General features: G+C 42.8%; 1 protein-coding gene across 4 annotated transcripts in view; it reads left to right on the top strand.

The window, feature by feature from the left end:
* Positions 1 to 16,185, top strand: part of LOC140742058 (mitogen-activated protein kinase 12) — a 37,971-nt gene extending 21,786 nt beyond the window's left edge. The window contains exons 7-13 of one of the 4 annotated variants that reach the window (XM_073072819.1): positions 912 to 1,026; positions 3,625 to 3,696; positions 9,116 to 9,195; positions 10,550 to 10,628; positions 10,917 to 11,036; positions 14,352 to 14,525; positions 15,975 to 16,185. In XM_073072819.1, coding sequence (XP_072928920.1) covers positions 912 to 1,026; positions 3,625 to 3,696; positions 9,116 to 9,195; positions 10,550 to 10,628; positions 10,917 to 11,036; positions 14,352 to 14,525; positions 15,975 to 16,036 — 702 coding nt within the window. In that variant the 3' untranslated portion in view covers positions 16,037 to 16,185. Of the gene's footprint in view, positions 1 to 911; positions 1,027 to 3,624; positions 3,697 to 9,115; positions 9,196 to 10,549; positions 10,629 to 10,916; positions 11,037 to 14,331; positions 14,526 to 15,974 lie in introns of those variants that run through there. The other 3 variants (XM_073072820.1, XM_073072821.1, XM_073072822.1) reach the window with 3 other exon arrangements.
* The last annotated feature ends 5,939 nt before the right edge of the window (positions 16,186 to 22,124 follow it).

Here is a 22,124-nt window from a genome sequence, read left to right as displayed (position 1 = left end):
TCTTGTCTGGCGCGTGGAGTCAGGATTGGTCTCCTTTCGGATTAACCGGGTCACGATATGAACGCTCCTGACTTGACCCTTGTATTTTTTATGAGGCCGAGTGGCTAGCTCGACGCTCAACCCGGCACGGATGGAAAGCATGCTCGGGGTGGCCCGACTTGGATTTGAACTTGGGAACCTTCGCTCCGGAGTCCGGCGCTGATGCCGTTGCTCCACCAGCCGGCCAGCCAGTTACCGGTAATCTAGAACCAGCGGCTGGGTCACAGTGGGGTGGCAGTAACCATCCCAGACAAGGAACTGAGAATGAGAGAAAAAGGAGAAGCAGAAATTGTGTGTTACAGAGTAAGAAACACAAATCTGGGGAGGAGAGTGAATTTATACTGGCCTACGACGTGCATTGCGGTATGATGGGCAGCCCAGTCCGTATGGATGAGTTAGGCTGAGGGACCTTTTTCCGAGCTGTATGACTGTGTGTTGTGCCCCAAGAGCAGGAAGCTTTTTCCAAAGGCTGTGTTCCATCTTAGTGGTGGAGAACATGGAAAAGTGTTCAAGGGAAACGAGTCAAGCTAGCAGGAGTTAGGTAAAACAGTGGTCAATTAAATAAACTAGATTTCATTTATATTTCATTTTTAACATTTGGTAACATGTTTTATTAAAAAATCATAAAAACAAATGATCAGAATATTGTTAGGTGTTTACCAGCAGTGAATTATAACAATGCCATCAGGTATTAGACTGGTGATCACATCAAGATGACAGGCTCTGTTGTGACTCATAGATATACTGTTCCTTTAAACCTGGTGATGTGTTTATGTACATTTCTTTTTTTTTTACTACTTTCAATCTGCAAAAATTATGGTGGTTTTCAAAAATAAATACCCTTTGCATTTGTTATGTGATCTTCCTTTCAGATCTTGGATTTTGGATTAGCTCGTCACACCGAGTTGGAGATGACAGGCTATGTTATTACTCGCTGGTACCGACCCCCGGAGGTTATACTCAACTGGATGCATTACAGTTACTCAGGTACGAGTCATACACCGGTCAACCCTTCCTGAACTTCTCTTGTTAAATCTCTGAGGAGCACACCTAATGCTCAATAAATTTGCTATGACTTCACACTAAATTTTGAAGTAGAACAATAATGCAAGTTGTAAGTATGGAATTCCCTTGTTAGCTGATACCTGCTAGAAATTTTTTTTGGTTACTGTTTATTATCAATATTATGACATTATAATATAACATCAAAAGCATCCTTAACACTGGAGCATTGTAACTATCACTGTTAAGTGATTAAAATGTTAATCATAATAAATCATGTACTTACTCAATATGTTTTAGAGTTAATAGGAGTGCAGTCTACAACAGTATATTTGAAGGGGTGCAGGAGAGACCAAAGGGACAAGATGGGGTGTAAGTGAAGTAACAGAGAGGAGTGAAAGTGCAACTCATAAGGAGAGGTGTAGATCGAGGAGTAATCAGGATTGGTTTTTTGTTTTTTTTCCCCCCATTATTATTGATTTTTTAAAATCTTACCTTATTGTGTTTTTCTTTCTGTACTTCATTGGATCGAGAGTAACAATTATCTCATCTCCTTTACACTTGTGACATTAAACAGTCCTGAATCTTGAGGACCCAGGAGTGAAAGGGTGTACAGAGAAAATTGGGGACTGTACAGGGAAGGAGGAATGAGGAAGCACAAAAGGAGCGGGGAGTGAATGGGTGTACAGAGAGGCTAAAGAGTGTAGTGCATAATAGGAGCGAGAGTAAGGTGCTTAGGGTAATGGAGGGACAGAGAAACAGGGGATCCCAGAGGCTGAGAGTACAGATAGGTGGGATATTGGGAAGTACTGAGGGATGAGCAATGGGAGAGTGTGGGGCAGCATGGGCACAAAAGAAGTGGAAGAGTAGGAACTGAGGTTGGAGGTGTACCATGAAAAGCACAGAGCTGGAATTGGTACTACAGAAGGAGGAGGAGGGTTAGGCAGTTATCATGAAGAAGCACAATGTGTGGGGGGGGGGAGTTTCCTGATGGAGGGAACATTGAGTGAGGAAGGACCCACAGGTAGGGGCACTGAGGGATAGCACAGTGGGAAAGACAGAGGGAGGTTGTGTTGTGTTTGCCACCTACTGATGTGACCCAAAGCCAGGACATAGGACAAAGCTGGAACTTGAAATCCTCCTTTTATTCAGTAACTACAAAACTCAAACCTCAACCCTACATCCCAAAGTGTGACTCTTTAAATAGTTTAGCCATAGGGCATTCAAGCCAATGATAGGAACAACGAACAGTTAGTGAAAGTCAGCCTGGGATTGGTTATCAGCTGACCAATAGGTATTGGTTGTTTGGACTCACCGTAACACCTCCCACTTGAAGATAAATACCTAAAGGATTTCAGCCAAGGATTGATTTGAATTGGAACATACATTGGCAAAAAGGGGAGGAGGAAAAAGACACAGAGGGATGGGAGAGAACATGGAGGGCCAGGACAGATGGGAAACAGGGGAGGCAAAGAGAGTTGGTCCGTACGTAGAAAGGGTATCCTAGAGGGAAGTGGTACTAATGGGCAGGGTCGAATGGAATGTTTGAAGAGAAAGGGAATGAGGAGTGAAGAAGAATGTAACAGAAAAGAGATGTAAGAAAGAAATGGGAAAGGAGTGGGAGTGCAGTTCAGTTAGAGATCATGAATAATACCAAACCTGAGATATCATTTGATGAAAAGACCCAAGACTGGACCCCATGACTGGGAGAGGTCAGTGCTGGCCTGCTGCTGTATATTCTTTCTTTTACTTTCTCTGCTTCCCCTTTGACATCTTTCTCCCTTCCGTACATTCCGCCTTCACTCCATTGCTTCAGTTCATTGTGGCGTATCAAGGCAGCAGTAACTGGTGGGATCATCGGTGGAGTACTTAAGGGGAATTTGAGTGGGAGCTTCTTCACTCAGAGGTGATGTAAGTGTGGAACAAGCTGTCAATGGAGGTGGGATTAATTGTGGATTTGGATACATACATGGGTTAGAGGGGTATAGAGGCCTGTGGTCCAGGAGCAGGTAGATAGGTCTATGTAGAAGACCAGGTCAGCTTTGACTAGATAGGCAAAAAGGCCTGTTTCTAGGCTGTGGTTTTCTATGGCTCTATCTGGAAAGCCAGAATCTAAGAAGTTATAGACAAGAAGCCACATATTATACATACCATAAATCAGAAATGTGGAATATTCAATAAACCAGCAACAGAAGTTACTATGAAATGTTTTGTGTCTGAATTGTTGCCCTGACCATGGGTTTATGAATCTAAATCCTCAATTAACTGGTTCCTATCTCACTGCAATTGTCTGAGATCTTATTATGATCTCAGCATATTTTTGATTTTGATTCTTTCTGTGTTAGATCTTGTATCATTGTAAAGTAAACTGTTTTTTTATCCAGGAAGGTGACAAGGAAAGGGAAAGATTAAGGTGGGGGAGGCAATGGATGAAGGTAGCACCAAGAAAAATACATTTATTTTAACAATATCACATCTCTATTTAACTTCTCAAAGAGTTTAACCAGATTATCTGTTTTCCAAGAACATTTATGGTGTTGGCAAATTTATCTAAGCCTTGTTTTTTCTCACCTTGCCATGCAGTGGATATTTGGTCCGTGGGCTGCATCCTAGCTGAGATGGTCACAGGATCTGTGTTCTTCCCTGGATTTGACCGTATCCTTGGAATAAATATCTGCACAAATTTTAAGGGGAAGGAATTTATTCTATAATTAGGTGAATACACCATTCAGAAACAAGAAATTAAAATAATAAATGCTGGAAATTGTCATAATTGATGAAAAGGAATATTTTAAATTAGAGCAACACCCATAAAATGCTGGTGGAACGCAGCAGGCCAGGCAACACCTATAGGAAGAAGTATAGTTGACGTTTCAGGCCGAGACCCTTCATCAGGATTACAGTCGTCCTGACGAAAAGTCTCAGCCCGAAACGTCGACTGTACTTCTCCTTATAGATGCTGCCTGGCCTGCTGCGTTCCACCAGCATTTTGTGTGTGTTGTTTGAATTTCCAGCATCTGCAGATTTCCTCGTGTTTGCGTTTTTTAATTAGAGTTGATCATCCAACACTTATGAGGTGATTGACTAGAAATGTTAAGGCAATGTCTTTCTGCATAAATGACCCTGATTTAATATATATAGCCCACATTTCGAGTTATAATTTCAAAATTCTAGGATCTGCAATTGTATTTCAGAAAAAAAGGTTGTTACTCTCCCAGCCAGTGAGATCAAGTGGGTTTGACACCAGTCATTTCCATCCTCTTCAAAGCAGGGGCATCTTTTTCAAGTTAAAAGGAAACTTCCCCAATAAAGAAGAGAGTGGTATATTCATAACAAACCTTACATGGTTTTGGCCATGCCTTTACATAATTAAATATGGTGTAAAATTGACTATGAAGTAAACCCTCTTCCAATTACACTAACTCTCTTTAATCGTATGCCGGTTTGGAATCAGTTTCTTTATTCTTATTTTTTACTATAACAAATTAATCTGTCAATCATTAATTTGAATAAGTGAAGGATGCAAGATTTTAATCAAATTAAAATTAAAGGATTTTACTTTGCTAAGACTATAATAATGTTTCTAAAATATTTATTTGGAAAGAAGTGTTGTTCCTGCTTAAGTTCTAATTACACACAATGTTGAAAAGCTGACACCTTGGAGAGGGGTCAAACTTTTAGTTTGGATGGAAATGAAAACTCTTGTAACAGATGGAAATATGATAATACTTTCTCCAAACTCAAGGGGGAGCCATGGGCACCTGTCACTAACAAGAGAAAACCTGCAGATGCTGGAAATCCAAACAACACACACAAAATGCTAGAGAAACTCAGCAGGCCAGGCAGCATCCATGGGGGGAAAAGTACAGTCGATGATTTGGACCGAAACCCTTCATCAGGAGAGGAGAAAAGATTTGTGGAGTAGAGTTAAAAGGTGGGGGGGGGGGGGGGGAGAGAAATACAAGGTAATAGGTGGAACTGGGAGGGGGAGGGGTGAAGTAAAGAGCTGGGAAGTTGATTGGTGAAAGAGACACAGGGCTGGAGAATGGGGAATCTGATAGGAGAGGACAGAAGGCCATATAAGGAAAAGGGGGAGGTGATGGGCAGGTAAGGAGATAAGATGAGAGAGGGAATGAGGAGTGGTGGTGGGTTGGGTTGGCATGGCCGGAAGTTCGAGAAATCAATGTTTATGCCATCAGTTGGAGGCTACCTGGATCGAATATAAGGTGTTGTTCCTCCAACCTGAGTGTGGTTTCATCGCAGTAGCAGAGGAGGCCACGGAATGGGAATGGGAAGTGGAATTAAAATGGGTGCCCATTAGGAGATCCTGCTTTTTCTGGCGGATGGAGCCTAGGTGCTCGGTGAAATGGTTTCACTGATATCTGGTGGATGGAATTAGGTGCTCCCTTGTCCAATCGTCCATCTTGCTGACCTCCCTCCTGGCACTTATCATTGCTAACGGAACAAATGCTTCACCTACCCCTACAACTCTTCCCTCACTACCATTCAGGGCCCTAAATAGTCCTTCCAGGTAGGCAACACTCAACCTGTGAGTCTGTTGGGGACATATGCTACATCTGGTGCTCCTGGTGTGGCCTCCTGTATATCAGTGATTGGGTACCTCTTTGCCGAGCACCTACACTCGGTCTGCCAGAAAAAGTGGGATCTCCCAGTGGCCACCCATTTTAATTCCGCTTCCCATTCTGATGTGTCTTTCCATGGCTTCCTCTACTGTCACACTGAGGCCACGCTCAGGCTGGAGGAACAACACCTTGTATTCCGCCTGGGTAGCCTCCAACCTGATGACATCGTCAAGTCAAATCAAGTCACTTTTATTGTCATTTCGACCATAACTGCTGGTACAGTACATAGTAAAAATGAGACAACGTTTTTCAGGACCATGGTGTTACATGACACAGTACAAAAACTAGACTGAACTACGTAAAAAAAAAACACAGAGCAAGCTACACTAGACTACAGACCTACACAGGACTGCATAAAGTGCACAAAAAGTGCAGGCATTACAATAAATAATAAACAGGACAATAGGGCAAGGTGTCAGTCCAGGCTCTGGGTATTGAGGAGTTTGATAGCTTGGGGGAAGAAACTGTTACATAGTCTGGTAGTGAGAGCCTGAATGCTTTGGAACCTTTTCCCAGACAGCAGGAGAGAGATTATATGAGGGGTGCGTGGGATCCTTCATAATGCTGTTTCCTTTGCGGATGCAGCATGTAGTGTAAATGTCCGTGATGGCAGGAAAAGGGACCCTGATGATCTTCTCAGCTGACCTCACTATCCGCTGCAGGGTCTCGCGATCCGAGATGGTGCAATTTCTGAACCAGGCAGTGATGCAGCTGCTCAGGATGCTCTCAATACAACCCCTGTAGAATGTGATGAGGATGGGGGGGGTGGGAGATGAACTATCCTGAGCCTTCGCAGAAAGTGGAGACGCTGCTGGGCTTTCTTTGCTATGGAGCTGGTGTTGAGGGACCAGGTGAGATTCTCCATCAGGTGAACACCAAGAAACTTGGTGCTCTTTATGATCTCTACAGAAGAGCCGTCGATGTTCAGCTGAGAGTGGTCGCTCCGTGCCCTCTTGAAGTCAACAACCATCTCTTTTGTTTTGTTCACATTCAGAGACAGGTTGTTGGCTCTGCACCAGTCTGTTAGCTGCTGCACCTCCTCTCTGTAAGCTGACTCGTCATTCTTGCTGATGAGACCCACCACGGTCATGTCATCAGCGAACTTGATGATGTGGTTCGAGCTGTGTGTTGCAGCACAGTCGTGGGTCAGCAGAGTGAACAGCAGTGGACCGAGCACGCAGCCCTGGGGAGATGCTGCTCCTGATCCGGACTGACTGAGGTCTCCCAGTCAGGAAGTCTAGGATCCAGTTGCAGAGGGAGGTGTTCAGGCCCGGTAGGCTCAGCTTTCCAATCAGTTTCTGAGGGATGATTGTGTTGAATGCTGAACTGAAGTCTATGAACACATCCAAATGTGGTGGCAATGGCATCATCTGTTGAGCGGTTGGGACGGTACGCAAACTGCAGGCGGTCCAGTGAGGGGGAACATCCATTTCTCGGTCTCCTGGTAATGACCCCCCCACTTCACCATTCCCCTCCCCTTTTCCCTCACTTACATTATCTCCTTGCCTGCCATCGCCTCCCTCTGGTGCTCCTCCCTCCTTTTGTTTCTTCCATGGCTTTCTGTCCTCTCCTATTAGATTCCCCATTCTCCAGCCCTGTATCTCTTTCACCAGTGAACTTCCCAGCTCTTTACTTCACCCCTCCCCACCTTCCCAGTTCCACCTATCACCTTGTGTTTCTCCCTTCTCTTGCCAACCCCCCCCCCCCCCCCACCTTTTAACTCTACTCCACATCTTTTTCCTCCAGCCCTGCTGAAGGGTCTTGGCCCGAAACGTCGACTGTGCCCTCTTTTCCATAGACGCTGCCTGGCCTGCTCAGTTCCTCCAGCATTTTGTGTGTGTTGTTCAGATTTCCAGGATCTGCAGATTTTCTTGTTTGTGAGTCCATATTCCAAGTCTTCCTTGGAAATGCTCCCAACTCTTTCTGGGCTACGTTGACTTCTGCATTGGTGCTGCTTCAGGCACCCACACAAAGCTTGTCAATCTCAATGACTTGCCCATAAATTCACTTGGTCCTTTTCTAACACCTTCTCGATCTTACTGTTGCCATTTCTGGAGACAAACTGTTTACCAACATCCTTTGTAAATCTACCGATTCCCATGGCGATATTGACTATATCTCTTCCTACTCTGTCTCCTGTAGAAATGCTATTCCCTGTTCTCAGTTCCTTTGTCTCTGCTGCATCAGTTCACAAAATTTCCAGGATGTCCTCCTTCTTCAAAAAAGTGTTTCCCTTCCTCCACCATTGATGGTGCCCTCACCTGCATCTCCTCAGTTTCCCAGACATCGATGCTCACTCCATCTTCCTACCGCCTTAACAGTTCCTCTTGTCTTTGCTTTCCATCCCTTGAGCCTCCACATCTTAGAAATCATTCTCTGCAATTTCCTCCATCTTCAATGGGATCCTACCACCAAGCACATCTTCACGCTTTCCACAGGGTTCACTCCCTCTGTGACTCCCTTGTTCATTTGTCCCTCCCTCTCCTGGCACATACTCCTGCAAGTAACAAAATGCTACACCTGTCAATTCAACTCCATTCAGGGCCCCAAATAGCCTTGCAGGTGAGTCAGCACTTCACCTGTGAATCTGATGGGGCTATCTACTGTATCCATGCTCCCTCTACATTGGTAAGACCCAGTGTAAGTTGGGTGACCTGTGGGATTTCCTGGTGGTCAATTATTTTGATTCCTGTCCCTATTCCCATTCCGGTATGTCAGTCCATAGCTTCCGCTTTTGCCACGATGATGCCGCACTCAGCTTGGAGAAGCAACAGCTCATATTCTGTCTAGGTAGACTCCAGCCTGATGGCATGGACATTGAATTCTCCTTCTGGGAATGTTTTTCTTTCCCTTCCCCTTCCTTTTTCTTCCATTCCCCATTTTTGCCTCTTATCTCTTTTCCTCAGCTCTCCATCAACTTCTCTTGGTGCCCCTCCTCCTCCCTTTCTCCCCTGATCCACACTCCTCTCCTATCGGATTCCTTCTTCTCCACCCTTCTGCCTTCTCCACCTGTCACATCCAACTTTCTACTCCATCCCCCTCCCCCACCCACCTATCTCTCTTCCTAGCTATCCTCCTTTACCCCTCCCCCTACCTTTTTATTCTGGCATCCTCCCCCTTCCTTTCCAGTCCTGATGAAGAGTCTCGGCCCGAAGCATTTAGTGCTTATTCATTTCCATAGATGCTGCCTGACCTGCTGAGTTTCTCCAGCATTTTGTGTGTTGGTCTAGATTTCCAGCATCTGCAGAATCTCTTCTTTATGTATATATGTTTCTTTGGAATTTTGAAAATAATAGTTTTTCCTGCTTTTGGAATGAATATTTATTGACATAATAAAGTGAAGACCATAGGTACTTTTTAATATCAGATATCTGACCAGATATGAAGACAATTACAATTTAGTTCAGTGTTTCTTTAACTTTTCAGTTTAGATTTTGACCAACTGAAAAAGATCATGAATGTAACAGGAATACCACCACAGTACCTGGTGGAGAAAATGAAGAACAAAGACGTATGTATCTACTACCTTTTATTTATTGGGTAGTCACAGGAGAATTCCACTATAAAAGTGCCATGCAGTCTCCTTCAATTGACCTGTTTGGCAGGATTGGCCTGTTTTAATATCTCACTGCAAAGGATAGCCATTCTAGTTCTGTGGCACGCCTAACAGAGCAGGCCAGATTTTGGAGTTCCTCTACTCTACGGTGAGACAACAACCTTAGCCTTCTGCCTCCAAAAGCTGCCATTGAGCACAGTGTAATGGAAAGTACAATGTAGCTTATTGTGAGTCTGAACAGAGGATTGAGCATACTTCCTCTACAGTGCAAAAGCTTTTTGAGAATGCTCTGAAGCCATTTGCTAATCAGCCTTCTTGCTTTTCTGAAACCTCAATTTCTTAATGAGGTACCATTTTACAGTAACTCTGTTCCTTAGTACAAATGATTCAAGCTTTCCAGCTTTGAAGTTTGCATGATCACCTGTGCCCTGTCGGTTTTCCCAAGTGCTTTGGTGAACCTCCCTCACATCTCAGAGGCATACATTAGGTGATAGGTCAATTAGTCACTGTAAATTGTCCCCAGTGTGCAGGTTGAATCTGGGACAAGTTGATAGAATTGCAAGGAGCCTAAAATGGGATGAGAGTGTGCTGGTGGACTCTGAGGAATGGAAGGCTTGTTTCTGCGATGTGTGTGTTTCTGACAGCTGCCGTGAGTCTAAACAGTCTGTCTGATGAGGCATCAATCAGATTATGCCATTATCCAACTTTTACATAAATGCTAACAGTATAACATGAACACAAATGCTAATGCAACAATATAAAACTGTCATTCACACATTTGATGTGAGTGCTTACTGTACTCAGAGCAAATGCCAGCTAATGTCAGTACAATAAGCACTCACATGAATCCACTTACAGAATGGGATCTCTTTAAGGGAATGGTTGGACTGAGTTGTGTTTGTTTGCTCCATTGGCATTGTAGTTTAGCGGTTGAAGTTGATATGCAAGCCAAGGCGTTACAATATGGAGAGCAAGCTGTTGCCCATGCAGAAGCCCCCCCCCCCCCACCCCCATGCAGCTGATGAATCCAAAGGAACGGCAGAGACTGCCACTAGTGACGTCACAGGAGTTGCCAATTTTGAAGCCAATATAGGATTGCCTTAGGGACTCGTTCTCCAGATTTTTCCTCAGGGTTTGCTGCCAAAGCCTTCCCCACCAGTGGGCATAGCCACGAGGCAGCAGAGGTTTGAGATCAGAATTTGCCTTCTGGATAAGCTGCCAACCATGGCCCGATGCCTGTGGAAATAGAAATCAACATAAGTTTTATCATCCACTCTGCTTGACGGTGTTACCTTTTTAATTTCCTCAGGCAAGAGACTATGTCCGTTCCCTCATACCACAAGAGAAGAAAAAATTCCAGCAAATTTTTCCCACAATGAAAGCACAAGGTATGGGTAATATTCACAAAACTTATATGAGCATGAAATAGTAGGATTGTGCAGAATCAACAGAGATTTATGTAAGGAAAATCATGTTTGGCATGAGTAGCACACAGATTCTGGAAGAACTCAGCAGGTACTGATGAAGGGTCTCTGCCAGAATCGTCAACTTTTTATTCCGCTCCGTAGACGCTGCCTGACGTGCTGAGTTCCTCCAGCATTTTGCTTGTGTTACACTGGATTTTCAGCATCGGCAGAATCTCTTGTGTTTTTGACGACAGTTTTGTTTTCTTGAAGCTGCAATTGTCAAGATAGATAAGGGGACCAGTGGATGTGGTGGCTTTATAGTTGCAAAAGTTCTTCAAAAGGTACCATATAAGAGATTATTAACCAAAGCTGAAGCCCATTGGATGAGAGGTAATAAACCAATCCTCAATTCGTGCTGGTAAACAGACAAGTATAATGAGTTGAATTCATGTTTTATGGGGTTGTAAGGTTGTGACCAAAGGTTCACTGTTGGGGTTCCACCCGTTCTACATCATTGATTTGTAGGAAGGGACTAAATGTAGTATATCTAAGTTTTCCCATGATGCAATGTTGAGGGGCAGTGCAGTCTGAGGAGGATACGGAGTGCAACAGAGACACTGTGAATTTACGGAAGCTAGGATGTAATGAGGAGATAGGGAGCTCATTCATTTTGATAGAAGAAATAGAAAAGCAGTATCTTTTATTCAAAAAAGAGACTCTAATGTCCTTGTACACAAATCACTGAACGTTAACATGCAAATATTAGCGCTACTGTACATAGTGGTTAGAAAACATTTTTACAGCTCAGGGCATCGGAGTTCAATTCTGGCATCCTCTGTAAAAAAGCAAGTTTGCATGTTGTTCCTGTGTGCACGCGGGTTTCCTCTGAGTGCTCTGGTTTCCTCCCACAGTCCAAAAGAGGTACCAGTTAGTAGGTTAATTGGCCATTGTAAATTGTCCTGGGATTAGGCTAGGGTTAAAGAGGTGGGTTGCTAGGTGGCACGGCTTGAAGGGCCAGAAGGGCCTGTTGCGTGCTTTATCTCTAACTAAAATAAATGCAGCTTGTAATTAGGAAGGCAAATCGTACATTTGGGAATAGAGTTCGAGTATGAAAGTGTTGATATCACTTTGAAATTAGAGAAGGTTCTGGTGAGATTAAATGTAGAATATTATGTGGGTGTCTGGTCTAGCAAACTAAAGGAAATGTGATGGAGGCTGTGTGGAAAAGATTTAGCAGATTGGTTTCTGGAAAGGAAATTCTGAGGTGCGGTAAGAGTTGGTTGACAAGTGAGAGATTGGTTACACATTCAAGTTTAAAAAGTCATTTTAAAACAAATTCTTGGAAGCTTGAAAGATATACTTAGGGGCATCGTTTCTTCTAGCTGTGCACCTAGAACCAGGGGTCATGTTCTCAAATTAATTATCACTCAGGATTGAAATCCTTCACTGAAAGCATAATGAGGGCTGTGGAGGTTGTGTCACCAGGTATATTCTGTTCAAAGGGAGGTGCATGGTAATGATAATGTGGTAAAAATAATCGTTCACTACCTCACTGAATAACAGAACAAACACAATTTGCCTACCAGCTCTATTCCTTATATTTTTTAGAATTGAGGACTTTAGGTTGATGAGGAGGACACTTAAGTCTCTCTGAGCATTAAGACCATAAAAATCACTCATTTCTTTAACAAAGGAAGATACTGCTTTTCTACTTTTTCTATCAAAATGAATGATGTCTCCTATCTCCTCATTACACCCTATCTGCCGTACAGAGGCATGCAAAAGTTTGGGCATCCCTGGTCAAAATTTCTGTTACTGTGATTAGTTAAGTGAGTAGAAGATGAACTGATCTCCAAAAGTCATAAAGTTAAAGATGAAACATTCTTTTTAACATTTTAAGCAAGATTAGTGTATTATCTTTGTTTTGCACAATTTTAGAGTGAAAAAAAGGAAAGGAGCACCATGCAAAAGTTTGGGCACCCCAAGAGATTTGAGCTCTCAGATAACTTTTACCAAAGTCTCAGACCTTAATTAGCTTGTTAGGGCTATGGCTTGTTCACAGTCATTGTTAGGAAAGGCCAGGTGATGCAAATTTCAAAGCTTTAACTCCTCAAACCTTGTCCCAACTATCAGCAGCCATGGGCTCCTCTAAGCAGCTGCCTAGTACTCTGAAAATTAAAATAAATGATGCCTACAAAGCAGGAGAAGGCTAATAGAAGATAGCAAAGTGTTTTCAGGTAGCTGTTTCCTCAGTTCATAATGTAATTAAGAAATGGCTGTTAACAGGAACGGTTGAAGTCTGGAAGACCAAGAGAACTTTCCGAGAGAACTGCTCTTACGATTGCTAGAAAGGCAAATCAAAACCCCCGTTTGACTGCAAAAGGCCTTCAGGAAGGTTTAGCAAACTCTGGAGCGGTGGTGCACTGTTATACTGTGTGGTGACACCCGCACAAATATAACCTTCATGGACGAGTCATCAGAAGAAAACCTTTCCTGCGACCTTACCACAAAATTCTGTGTCAGAAGTTTGCAAAGGAACATCTAAACAAGCCTGATGCATTTTGGAAACAAGTCCTGTGGACTGATGAAGTTAAAATAGAATTTTTGGCAGCAATGAGCAAAGGTATGTTTGGAGAAAAAAGGGTGCAGAATTTCATGAAAAGAACACCTCTCCAACTGTTAAGCATGGGGATGGATCGATCATGCTTTGGGCTTGTGTTGCAGCCAGTGGCACGGGGAACATTTCACTGGTAGAGGGAAGAATGACTTCAGTTAAATACCAGCAAATTCTGGAAGCAAACATCACACCGTCTGTAAAAAAAAAAAAAGCTGAAGATGAAAAGAGGATGGCTTCTACAACAGGATAATGAACCTAAACACACCTCAAAATCCACAATGGACTACCTCAAGAGGAGCAAGCTGAAGGTTTTGCCGTGGCCCTCACAGTCCCCCAACCTAAACATCATCGAAAATCTGTGGATAGACCTCAAAAGAGCAGTGCATGCAAGATGGCCCAAGAATCTCACAGAACTAGAAGCCTTTTGCAAGGAAGAATGGGCAAAAATCCCCCAAACAAGAATGGAAAAATTCTTAGCTGGCTACAAAAAGGGTTTACAAGCTGTGATACTTGCCAAAGGGGGTGTTACTAACTACTGACCATGCAGGGTGCCCAAACTGCTGCTTCAGGCCCATTTCCTTTTTTGTTATTTTGAAACTGTAAAGGATGGAAATAAAAAAGTAATCTTGCTTAAAATATTAAAGAAACGTGTCATCTTTAACTTTATGCCTTTTGGAAATCAGGTCATCCTTTACTTGCTTAGATATTCACAGTAACAGAAATTTTGACCAGGGGTGCCCACACTTTTGCATGCCCCTGTATATCATTCACAGCACCTGAAGATTGATGGAGGGAACGGGATGGCGGCTGTTGATATGTACCTGGCAAGTCTGAGTTCCTTTATTGATGAAAATTCCTTTAAATGTTTGCATAACTAAAATAGAGACATGGGAACAATGGGGGGGGGGGGAACAAAAGGAAGGAAAAAATACCAGCAGTATGTAATACCCGAAGGGTAGTTGAGAACTTGACAAGGAATACCTTAATGGTGAGAGTGTTTATTTTACATATATGTTGCTTTCGCTGTATATACCTTACAGTGGGTGTGTGTAACCATGTCATTTACAGATTTCTCAAATGTCCCTTAGCTGTTGACCTGCTAGAAAGGATGCTAAATCTAGATCCAGACAGAAGAATAACAGCCAGTGAGGCATTAGAACATCCCTATCTCAGCGAGCACCATGATCCAAACAACGAGCCAGAAGCAGAACCATATGATGATTCCTTTGAAAGCCTGGACCTAAAGGTTGAAGAATGGAAAAGCAAGTATTACTCAGGCTCTCTTGCAATTACACTGTTATCTCTGGAAGTTCAGAGAGGTGTATTTCTGTGGCTGTGCCCTCCATTGACACTGATTTGAAAGGAGATGGGTCATGAGAAGGAGGAAATATGGAATCATAATCACAATCAGGCTTAATGTCACTGGTGTATGCCATTAAATTTGTTGTATTATGGCAGTAGTACATGGAATACATAATAATTTAAAAAACATGTACATCACTCTCTCTCTCTATCTATCTATATATATATATATATAAATATAAAATATAGTAATGTACAGGTTTTTTATTATTATAAAAAATAAATAGAGTTTTATTTATCCATTATCATAGATGCTTCCTGACCTGCGGAGCTCCTCCAGCATTTTGTGCGTATTGCTCTGGATTTCAAGCGTCTACAGAATCTTTTGTATTTACCGTTGATTCTTTATGATCCAAATGCAATAACTGACTAGTAGTTGACATCCCATATTTGGTGTACAGGATTCTTTTCTGAGCACCTTTCATTCCAGTATGTCATGGTGCATGTAGAGTCAGAAACAGGTAAGCACCACCAGGCTGTAAGGCAATAATATTGAAAGATGCACCTCATCCTCCCTTCCCCTCACGTGACTTGGATTTTCAAAAGTTCTCTGGGTGTGGGAGTGAGTGACATTATATGGAGCTGCATACTAATTTGAATCAAGGCAAATTATTATCTTAAATGAAATCAGAAAATGCTGGAATGAGCAACAGGCCAGGCAGCATCTGTATTATGAGAAACAGTCAATATTTCAGGCCCATGGCTGGTATTCACTAGTAGGCACTTATTCCTCAACAGCAACACTCATAGATTTTGAAGTTAACTGCCTAAATCTTTTTCTGAAAGAAGGCACCATGGTGCATTTGAAAGGCTTCTTATCTTGAAGAGTGCATAAAATGCATGTTCATGGTATAAACTATTCTTAGCTTTTATCATTTTGATTTTCAAGATGTCCACTCTGTAGACAAGCAGAGTACTATTTTCACTCTGTTGCTGATATAATAATGCATTAGTAAGCCACAACATGTGTTCCAAGTTCTATTTGAATGCATAATATTTCAGGCAGAGTAATGATAAGATGACCACACTGTAACAATTTTCTCCCTGTAGATGCAAGCAAACTTGCAGCTATAATGGGATCCATTATATTCATGGCCATGTGGCCAAAATTGTATAAATATCATGTATAAAAGGGAAAAAACATCAGGGGGATTTTTATAGAAAAACTGCAATTGCCCTCTACAAAGATGCCTGACAAAGGAAACTCTGGGAATCTGAAATTAGGCTTAATTGCCCAAAACAAAGAGTTTTACTGCATGAGGGCCATTGAAACAAAATAGTTGTCTGTTCCCATGGCTTTTGGTATGGACATTTCTAAACTTTTTTTTTCCCCACCCCCTCCCCTCTAGGTCTTCTTCACATGGAGATTACAACTTTTGACCCAGAGAACCCAAGGCAAATGGCAACCTGATGCAGCTTGGTCGCGAGAAGCAGTACACTCATCTGAAATGAATTTGGAACCATGAAGCCACGTACTAGCAGTTAATCTGCATCTGTTCTTCTTGTGTCTGTGCACAATAACAGAAATATTAAATAAAAGCACACACGTGGAAGATGGCACTAACTGGTGTGTTCATATGGAAGGGGGAGAGGAGAGCAGGAGCAGTAGGAGCAGCAGTGCTTTGTAGTTGTAGTAGCAGTATCAGTAGCATTAGCAGAAGCAGAAATAGCTGTCGCAGTAGTAGTAGGAGCAATGGTAGCAGTAGTAGGTGCAGTATTGGAATAAGCAATGGCAGTAGCAGCAGTACGGTCACTTGAGTGCAGTATGTTGTTTTCCTGAGGGGTTGTCTATTGGTGGATCCTCAAGTGGCTCTAGAGGCCAATCTGGTATTCATGTATGCCGCTGTAGATTTTATGTTACAGAATCTATAATTACTGTAGTAATTACATTGATTCCTCATTCTAACTTTCCCAATCAATAATTCTATCACAGCCTCCGACTTATTCAATCTTTTGTGTCTGCTACAGGAAACACTTCTTTAGCTCCTTTGTGCTATGGAAACAACAATCCACTTGTAGAAATCCCTGCTGGCAATGATGAGAAGCAGTGGCTGGGCAGTACACAAGAAGCAAGAGTAGACAGGGACTGACTGCCCTTGTAGCTTTTTCAAGGATGGGATGGTGAGGGAACACCCACTTTTAGAATGTCCTTTTGTTTTTTTTTGGAAAGCATGCATCCCAAGTCTGACTTGGTGCCAGCACCTTGTTACAAATACCCATGGGTCACCAAGGAAATAAATGCACTTCATCAGCCATTTTGTTTACATTGTCTGTAAGTTAGAGTTTATATTATAGGATGGCCCAGGACCATCACCACCACCTGCAGCTTCCTTTCCAAGTCTAAACCCTTTAACTCCCTCTCCAATAACACTGTGGGAATATTTCCAAAAGATGACAGCAATTCAAGAAGTTAGTTCATCACACAACCCAGGGGCACCTAGATTGGGCAGCAAACATTTCTTGACAGCAACGCCAATATCTTGTGTTACGTACCCCGTAACTGGGTGTCTAACCAGCAGAGAAAGAAGAATTCGTTGGAGTCTGGTGGTACCAAACTAAAGGTGTTTATTAATAAAAATAAGCAAAAACCATATCAATAATGCAAATATACATATAAAACAAGTTAGCAGTAATAAACCTAAAAGTGTAGGAATAATAATAATCATTAATAATAAACAAGCTCTATCGATGTCTGGGGGTAAATAAATTGTCATAGAAAAGTATAAAGTTCAGTTCAGTTCATAAGTGCTGATGTAGTTATGGTTGTTGTATTGTAATCGTTGGAGAGAGAGAGAGCGAGCGAGATGTAACAGCTACAGTCAGGCAAACCTTCCTTTGCTTTCTTAATCCATTGTATCGGTGTGGTCATTCAGCTATGACCTCTCCTTCCTTCTGCTAGACTGTTCTTCTGTGGTGGACTCGTCACTCTGGCATGAGTGGGCACACACACAAGTCCCCACTGGCCCTGCTTTAACACTGTGAGATTTACTGATCGATCTCCTGGTTCGGTCTCCTAAGCCCCCACCTTTCTTGTGGGTTCCAACGCTCAATCAGTGTCCATTGGTGTGTCTGGAGGGTGTCTCTCCAGATCTGTCTTTTATCCCTATTCACGGGGAGTCAGCTATCCATCACTTCTGAATGACTGTGTCCATCAAGTAAGGCCACTCCTTCAGTCCACTGAGGAATGTTTATGGGCAAAATAGTAGAAGATAAATAACCCTTGCAGAAGTCATAATACAGTAACATCAACAGTCTCTCTCCCCCTCTTATCTGTAGCAAATGTTCTTGCCTGGGCTTTATCTCTTTCTCATGGTCAGCATAGCAACAGTAATAGTTTGTGTTTCTCAGAGGGGGATGGTTAACTCTCCACCCCATTGTCCATCAGGTCTGTTCATCACTCATAACACCCCCATCCTTCTGGGAATTTTCACCAGGGGGAAAATTAACTAATAAAGCACTGAATTACAGAGTTTAACAAAATACAGGTTGCCTTAACTACAAGAGTAATACAGATACACGTTCAAGTTAACATCTAGATAAACAATCAGCAATTACATTGTCACTCCCCTTTACATGTTGTATTTTAATATCAAATTCCTGTAACAACAGACTCCAACTTAATAACCGCCTACTTTTTATTTTTCATGTTAGCCAAAAAAAATACTGAAGGGTTGTGATCTTAGCTTAGGTGCCTATTATAAAGCGTGAACCAATACATGTGTGATTATAATGTAGTACATTACAAAAGTTTGTGCAAATACTAATCTCTATTTTACTTTTAAACTTAACATTCAAACAGTCAATCTTCCATGGTGTTTTTATCTTTCACATGCTTTGTCAAATTCCCTCAAAACCAGATCCTGTTATTCAAAGTGGCACTTGGTCAACCTGTGTCCCTTTTCCACTTAACTCTCTCGTGGTTAGCTTGCTCACCAGTGTGGAATAGGCCTTCACAGACTCCTTTCACAGGAGCTATCTTATCACCAATGTTTTCCAAACTAAGCCCATTTGCTGAACTTCCACACAATTCGTTAATTTTAAGCAAGTCATTAATTTTATCTTCAGGATCTTCCATTCTATTCGTTTTCAGTTTAACAGCGGCAGATGATCCCTCTTGGTTAAAACAACATTTCAAGTTCTGCCTCTCCAAATCACATACTTGAATAACATCAGCAAGTTGTTTATCTTTAAATTTCCAAACAAACTGTAATTGATTCACAGGCACCTTGTTCACAAGCCATTGTTTAGTTAATGGTCCCTTCCCTTTTGTCAATCCTTCTAAAACCAATTCAAACTTTCCTTCTCCTTCAATAATATTCACATCACCAGCTTTCATCTCATCATTAACTTTTAACACACCTTCTAACACAAACAACTGAGAATTCTCACTTTCTACGTACCAAGGTTAACTCTTTCTTCACTGAACCAAGTCCATCTGACCCAAAAGAACTGCATTCCTTTTCAACTAAATCAGATACCTCAGACTTTTCCTGAGTTTCAATACTAGGTTCAGTACCCTGTGTATCCACATCCTTCACACCCTGAACACACGCAAACGGGACATCTACCTCTTCCAGGCTTTCAATACCAGTCCCCTTTTCAAATTCTAACTTCCCCTGATCCTCCCAGTTACTCTCTGGGCAACTCCCATTCGGAGTAAACTCAACCTTGCGGGTTAAAACAATTTCATCTGCTAACCCAGCAGACTCCCTCAAGGTAGCGGCATCCTTTTCATCTAGGACAGCCCTTACATCATTATCGGGAACACATTGAAATTTTTCAACTGCAAACAGTTCTGTTAAGCCAGACATCATCCGTGTATAACCCTGGACCTTCTAACTGCCATATCTGTTTCTCATCTTTACTCTGTGCCTCCATAACCTCCATTTTACCACCCTCTAACCCCTCTTGGTACAGGGTCGGTAAAAACATCTCCGCCAAATCAACACTGGACTCATTTAAACTGTCTCCTTTCTCAGCCGCCTTTCTAGACCTGCTGCGAGTGACTGCGCATGCGAGGTAAATCTTGGACTCTATGGGCGGGTCCTCAGCACTCACAGGCTTACTTGTCAGCTTCACTGCTGAATACACATCTCCACCTGCCAGATCATTACCAAGTAGGACGTCCACGCCGTTCATCGGTAATTTTGACCTCACCCCTATTTCGACTGGTCCAGATACCAGGTCACATTTCAAAAATATCCTGTGCAAAGGTACGGCCTCGGTCCCTTTTCCGATTCCTCTTAACACAGCCTCCCCAGTCTGGGTCTCAGAACCAAAATCTAATACCTTCCTTAAAATCAATGACTGACCAGCCCCAGTATCTCTCCAGATCTGCACGGGAACTGGGGTTTCTCCTTCCTTCACAGACACTGTCCCTTTTGAGATAAACTTCTCACGCCCCTCTTGTGCTCTATCTACCTTTGCCTTCCCCATCTACTGACCGACTCAATGCAACCTGTCGGTATTGCTGTTTTCCCTTTTCCTGTCTCCTTCTTCGGAGCAAAGCACTTAGATGCTATATGACCAGCTTTCCCACAATTATAACACGTAAAGCTAGGAACCTTCCTGGCAGCCTGCTTTTCCTCCTCCTTCCCTTTTCCACTAGCTCCCGGCTTATTCTCTGCCTTAGCCGATGGGCTTTCTCTATCGTCCCTACTGCCTCTCTGGTAACTCTTATTTGAGGAAAACTTTGACTTGTGGGTTAAGGCATACTCGTCTGCTAACTTGGCAGTCGCAGACAGAGTCTCTGCCTCCTTCTCATCCAAGTACGTCTTCATACTCTCAGGGATGCAACTTTTGAACTGCTCTATCAGTATTAACTGTAACAGGTTATCATAATCTTCATCAACCCCTTTTGAGGCGCACCAACGCTCACAATATATTTGCATCTCACGGGCAAACTCTAAGTACGTGTGGTTCCATGGCTTTCTCAAGTTCCGGAACTTCTGCCGGTATGCCTCTGGCACCAACTCGTAACTCCTCAGTACAGCCCTTTTTACTTCCTCATAATTCCTAGACTCATCCGTGGACAATGCCAAATATGCTTGCTGAGCCTTCCCCCAAGTACGCTCTGTACCAGAAAAGCTCATTTTCTCTCAGGCCAGTTCTGATTCACAGCCACTTTCTCAAAATGGAGGAAGAACTTATCGACATCCATCTCCTCGAATGGAGGTACCAACTGGATCTCCCGACTAATCTTGAACCCCTCATTTGGGTCTGCCGCCCGATCTCTTCCCTGCTGTACCTTTAGCCTCTCTATTTCCAGCTCATGCTGCCTCTCTTTCTCCCTTTCCTCCCTCTGCCTATCAGCTTTCTCTTTCCTCCTTTCAGCTTTCCTTTCTTCCTCCTCTGCTTCCAGCTGCCTCATTCGAAGTTCATGCTGCCTCTTCTCCTTTTCCTCAGCCAACCTTAATTTTTCTATCTCTAACTGAACCTCCCCCTCGGCTGGTTTCCTCTCAGGGAACAGGTCCAATACATCTGGTGTGAACACACCCTTGGATACATAATGCATAACTATTTCTCTCTGTATATCCGCCTTTCTCATCGACGATTTCACCTCTGGGAGATCTAATCGTTTCGCAACAATCACCAATTCGGCCTTCCTGGCAACCTCTAATGCCCCCGCAGTCGGGTCTTTTAAAAATTTGACAATGTCCATCTCTGCTGGTTTCCCGTCTGGTTAATCTCACAATCAGATCAGATAAGGGACTTTTATCCTGATTCACTGGCCCCCTAATTTGGTTATCAAATCTCGAGACGAGGCCCCAATTTGTTACGTACCCCATAACTGGGTGTCTAACCAGCAGAGAAAGAAGAATTTGTTGGAGTCTGGTGGTACCAAACTAAAGGTGTTTATTAATAAAAATAAGCAAAAACTATATCAATAATGCAAATATACATATAAAACAAGTTAGCAGTAATAAACCTAAAAGTGTATAGAAAAGTATAAAGTTCAGTTCAGTTCATAAGTGCTGATGTAGTTATGGTTGTTGTATTGTAATCGTTGGAGAGAGAGAGAGCGAGCGAGATGTAACAGCTACAGTCAGGCAAACCTTCCTTTGCTTTCTTAATCCGTCGTATCGGTGTGGTCATTCAGCTATGACCTCTCCGTCCTTCTGCTAGACCATTCTTCTGTAGTGGACTCGTCACTCTGGCATGAGTGGACACACACACAAGTCCCCACCGGCCCTGCTTTAACACTGTGAGATTTACTGATCGATCTCCTGGTTCAGTCTCCTAAGCCCCCACCTTTCTTGTGGGTTCCAACGCTCAATCAGTGTCCATTGGTGTGTCTGGAGGGTGTCTCTCCAGACCTGTCTTTTATCCCTATTCACGGGGAGTCAGCTATCCATCACTTCTGAATGACTGTGTCCATCAAGTAAGGCCACTCCTTCAGTCCACTGAGGAATGTTTATGGGCAAAATAGTAGAAGATAAATAACCCTTGCAGAAGTCATAATACAGTAAATCAACAGTCTCTCTCCCCCTCTTATCTGT

Source organism: Hemitrygon akajei, chromosome 19, assembly GCF_048418815.1.
Source record: "Hemitrygon akajei chromosome 19, sHemAka1.3, whole genome shotgun sequence".
Lineage (NCBI taxonomy): Eukaryota > Metazoa > Chordata > Chondrichthyes > Myliobatiformes > Dasyatidae > Hemitrygon > Hemitrygon akajei.
The sequence above is the reverse complement of the archived record's forward strand: the minus strand, read 5'-3'. Positions and strand labels throughout refer to the sequence as shown.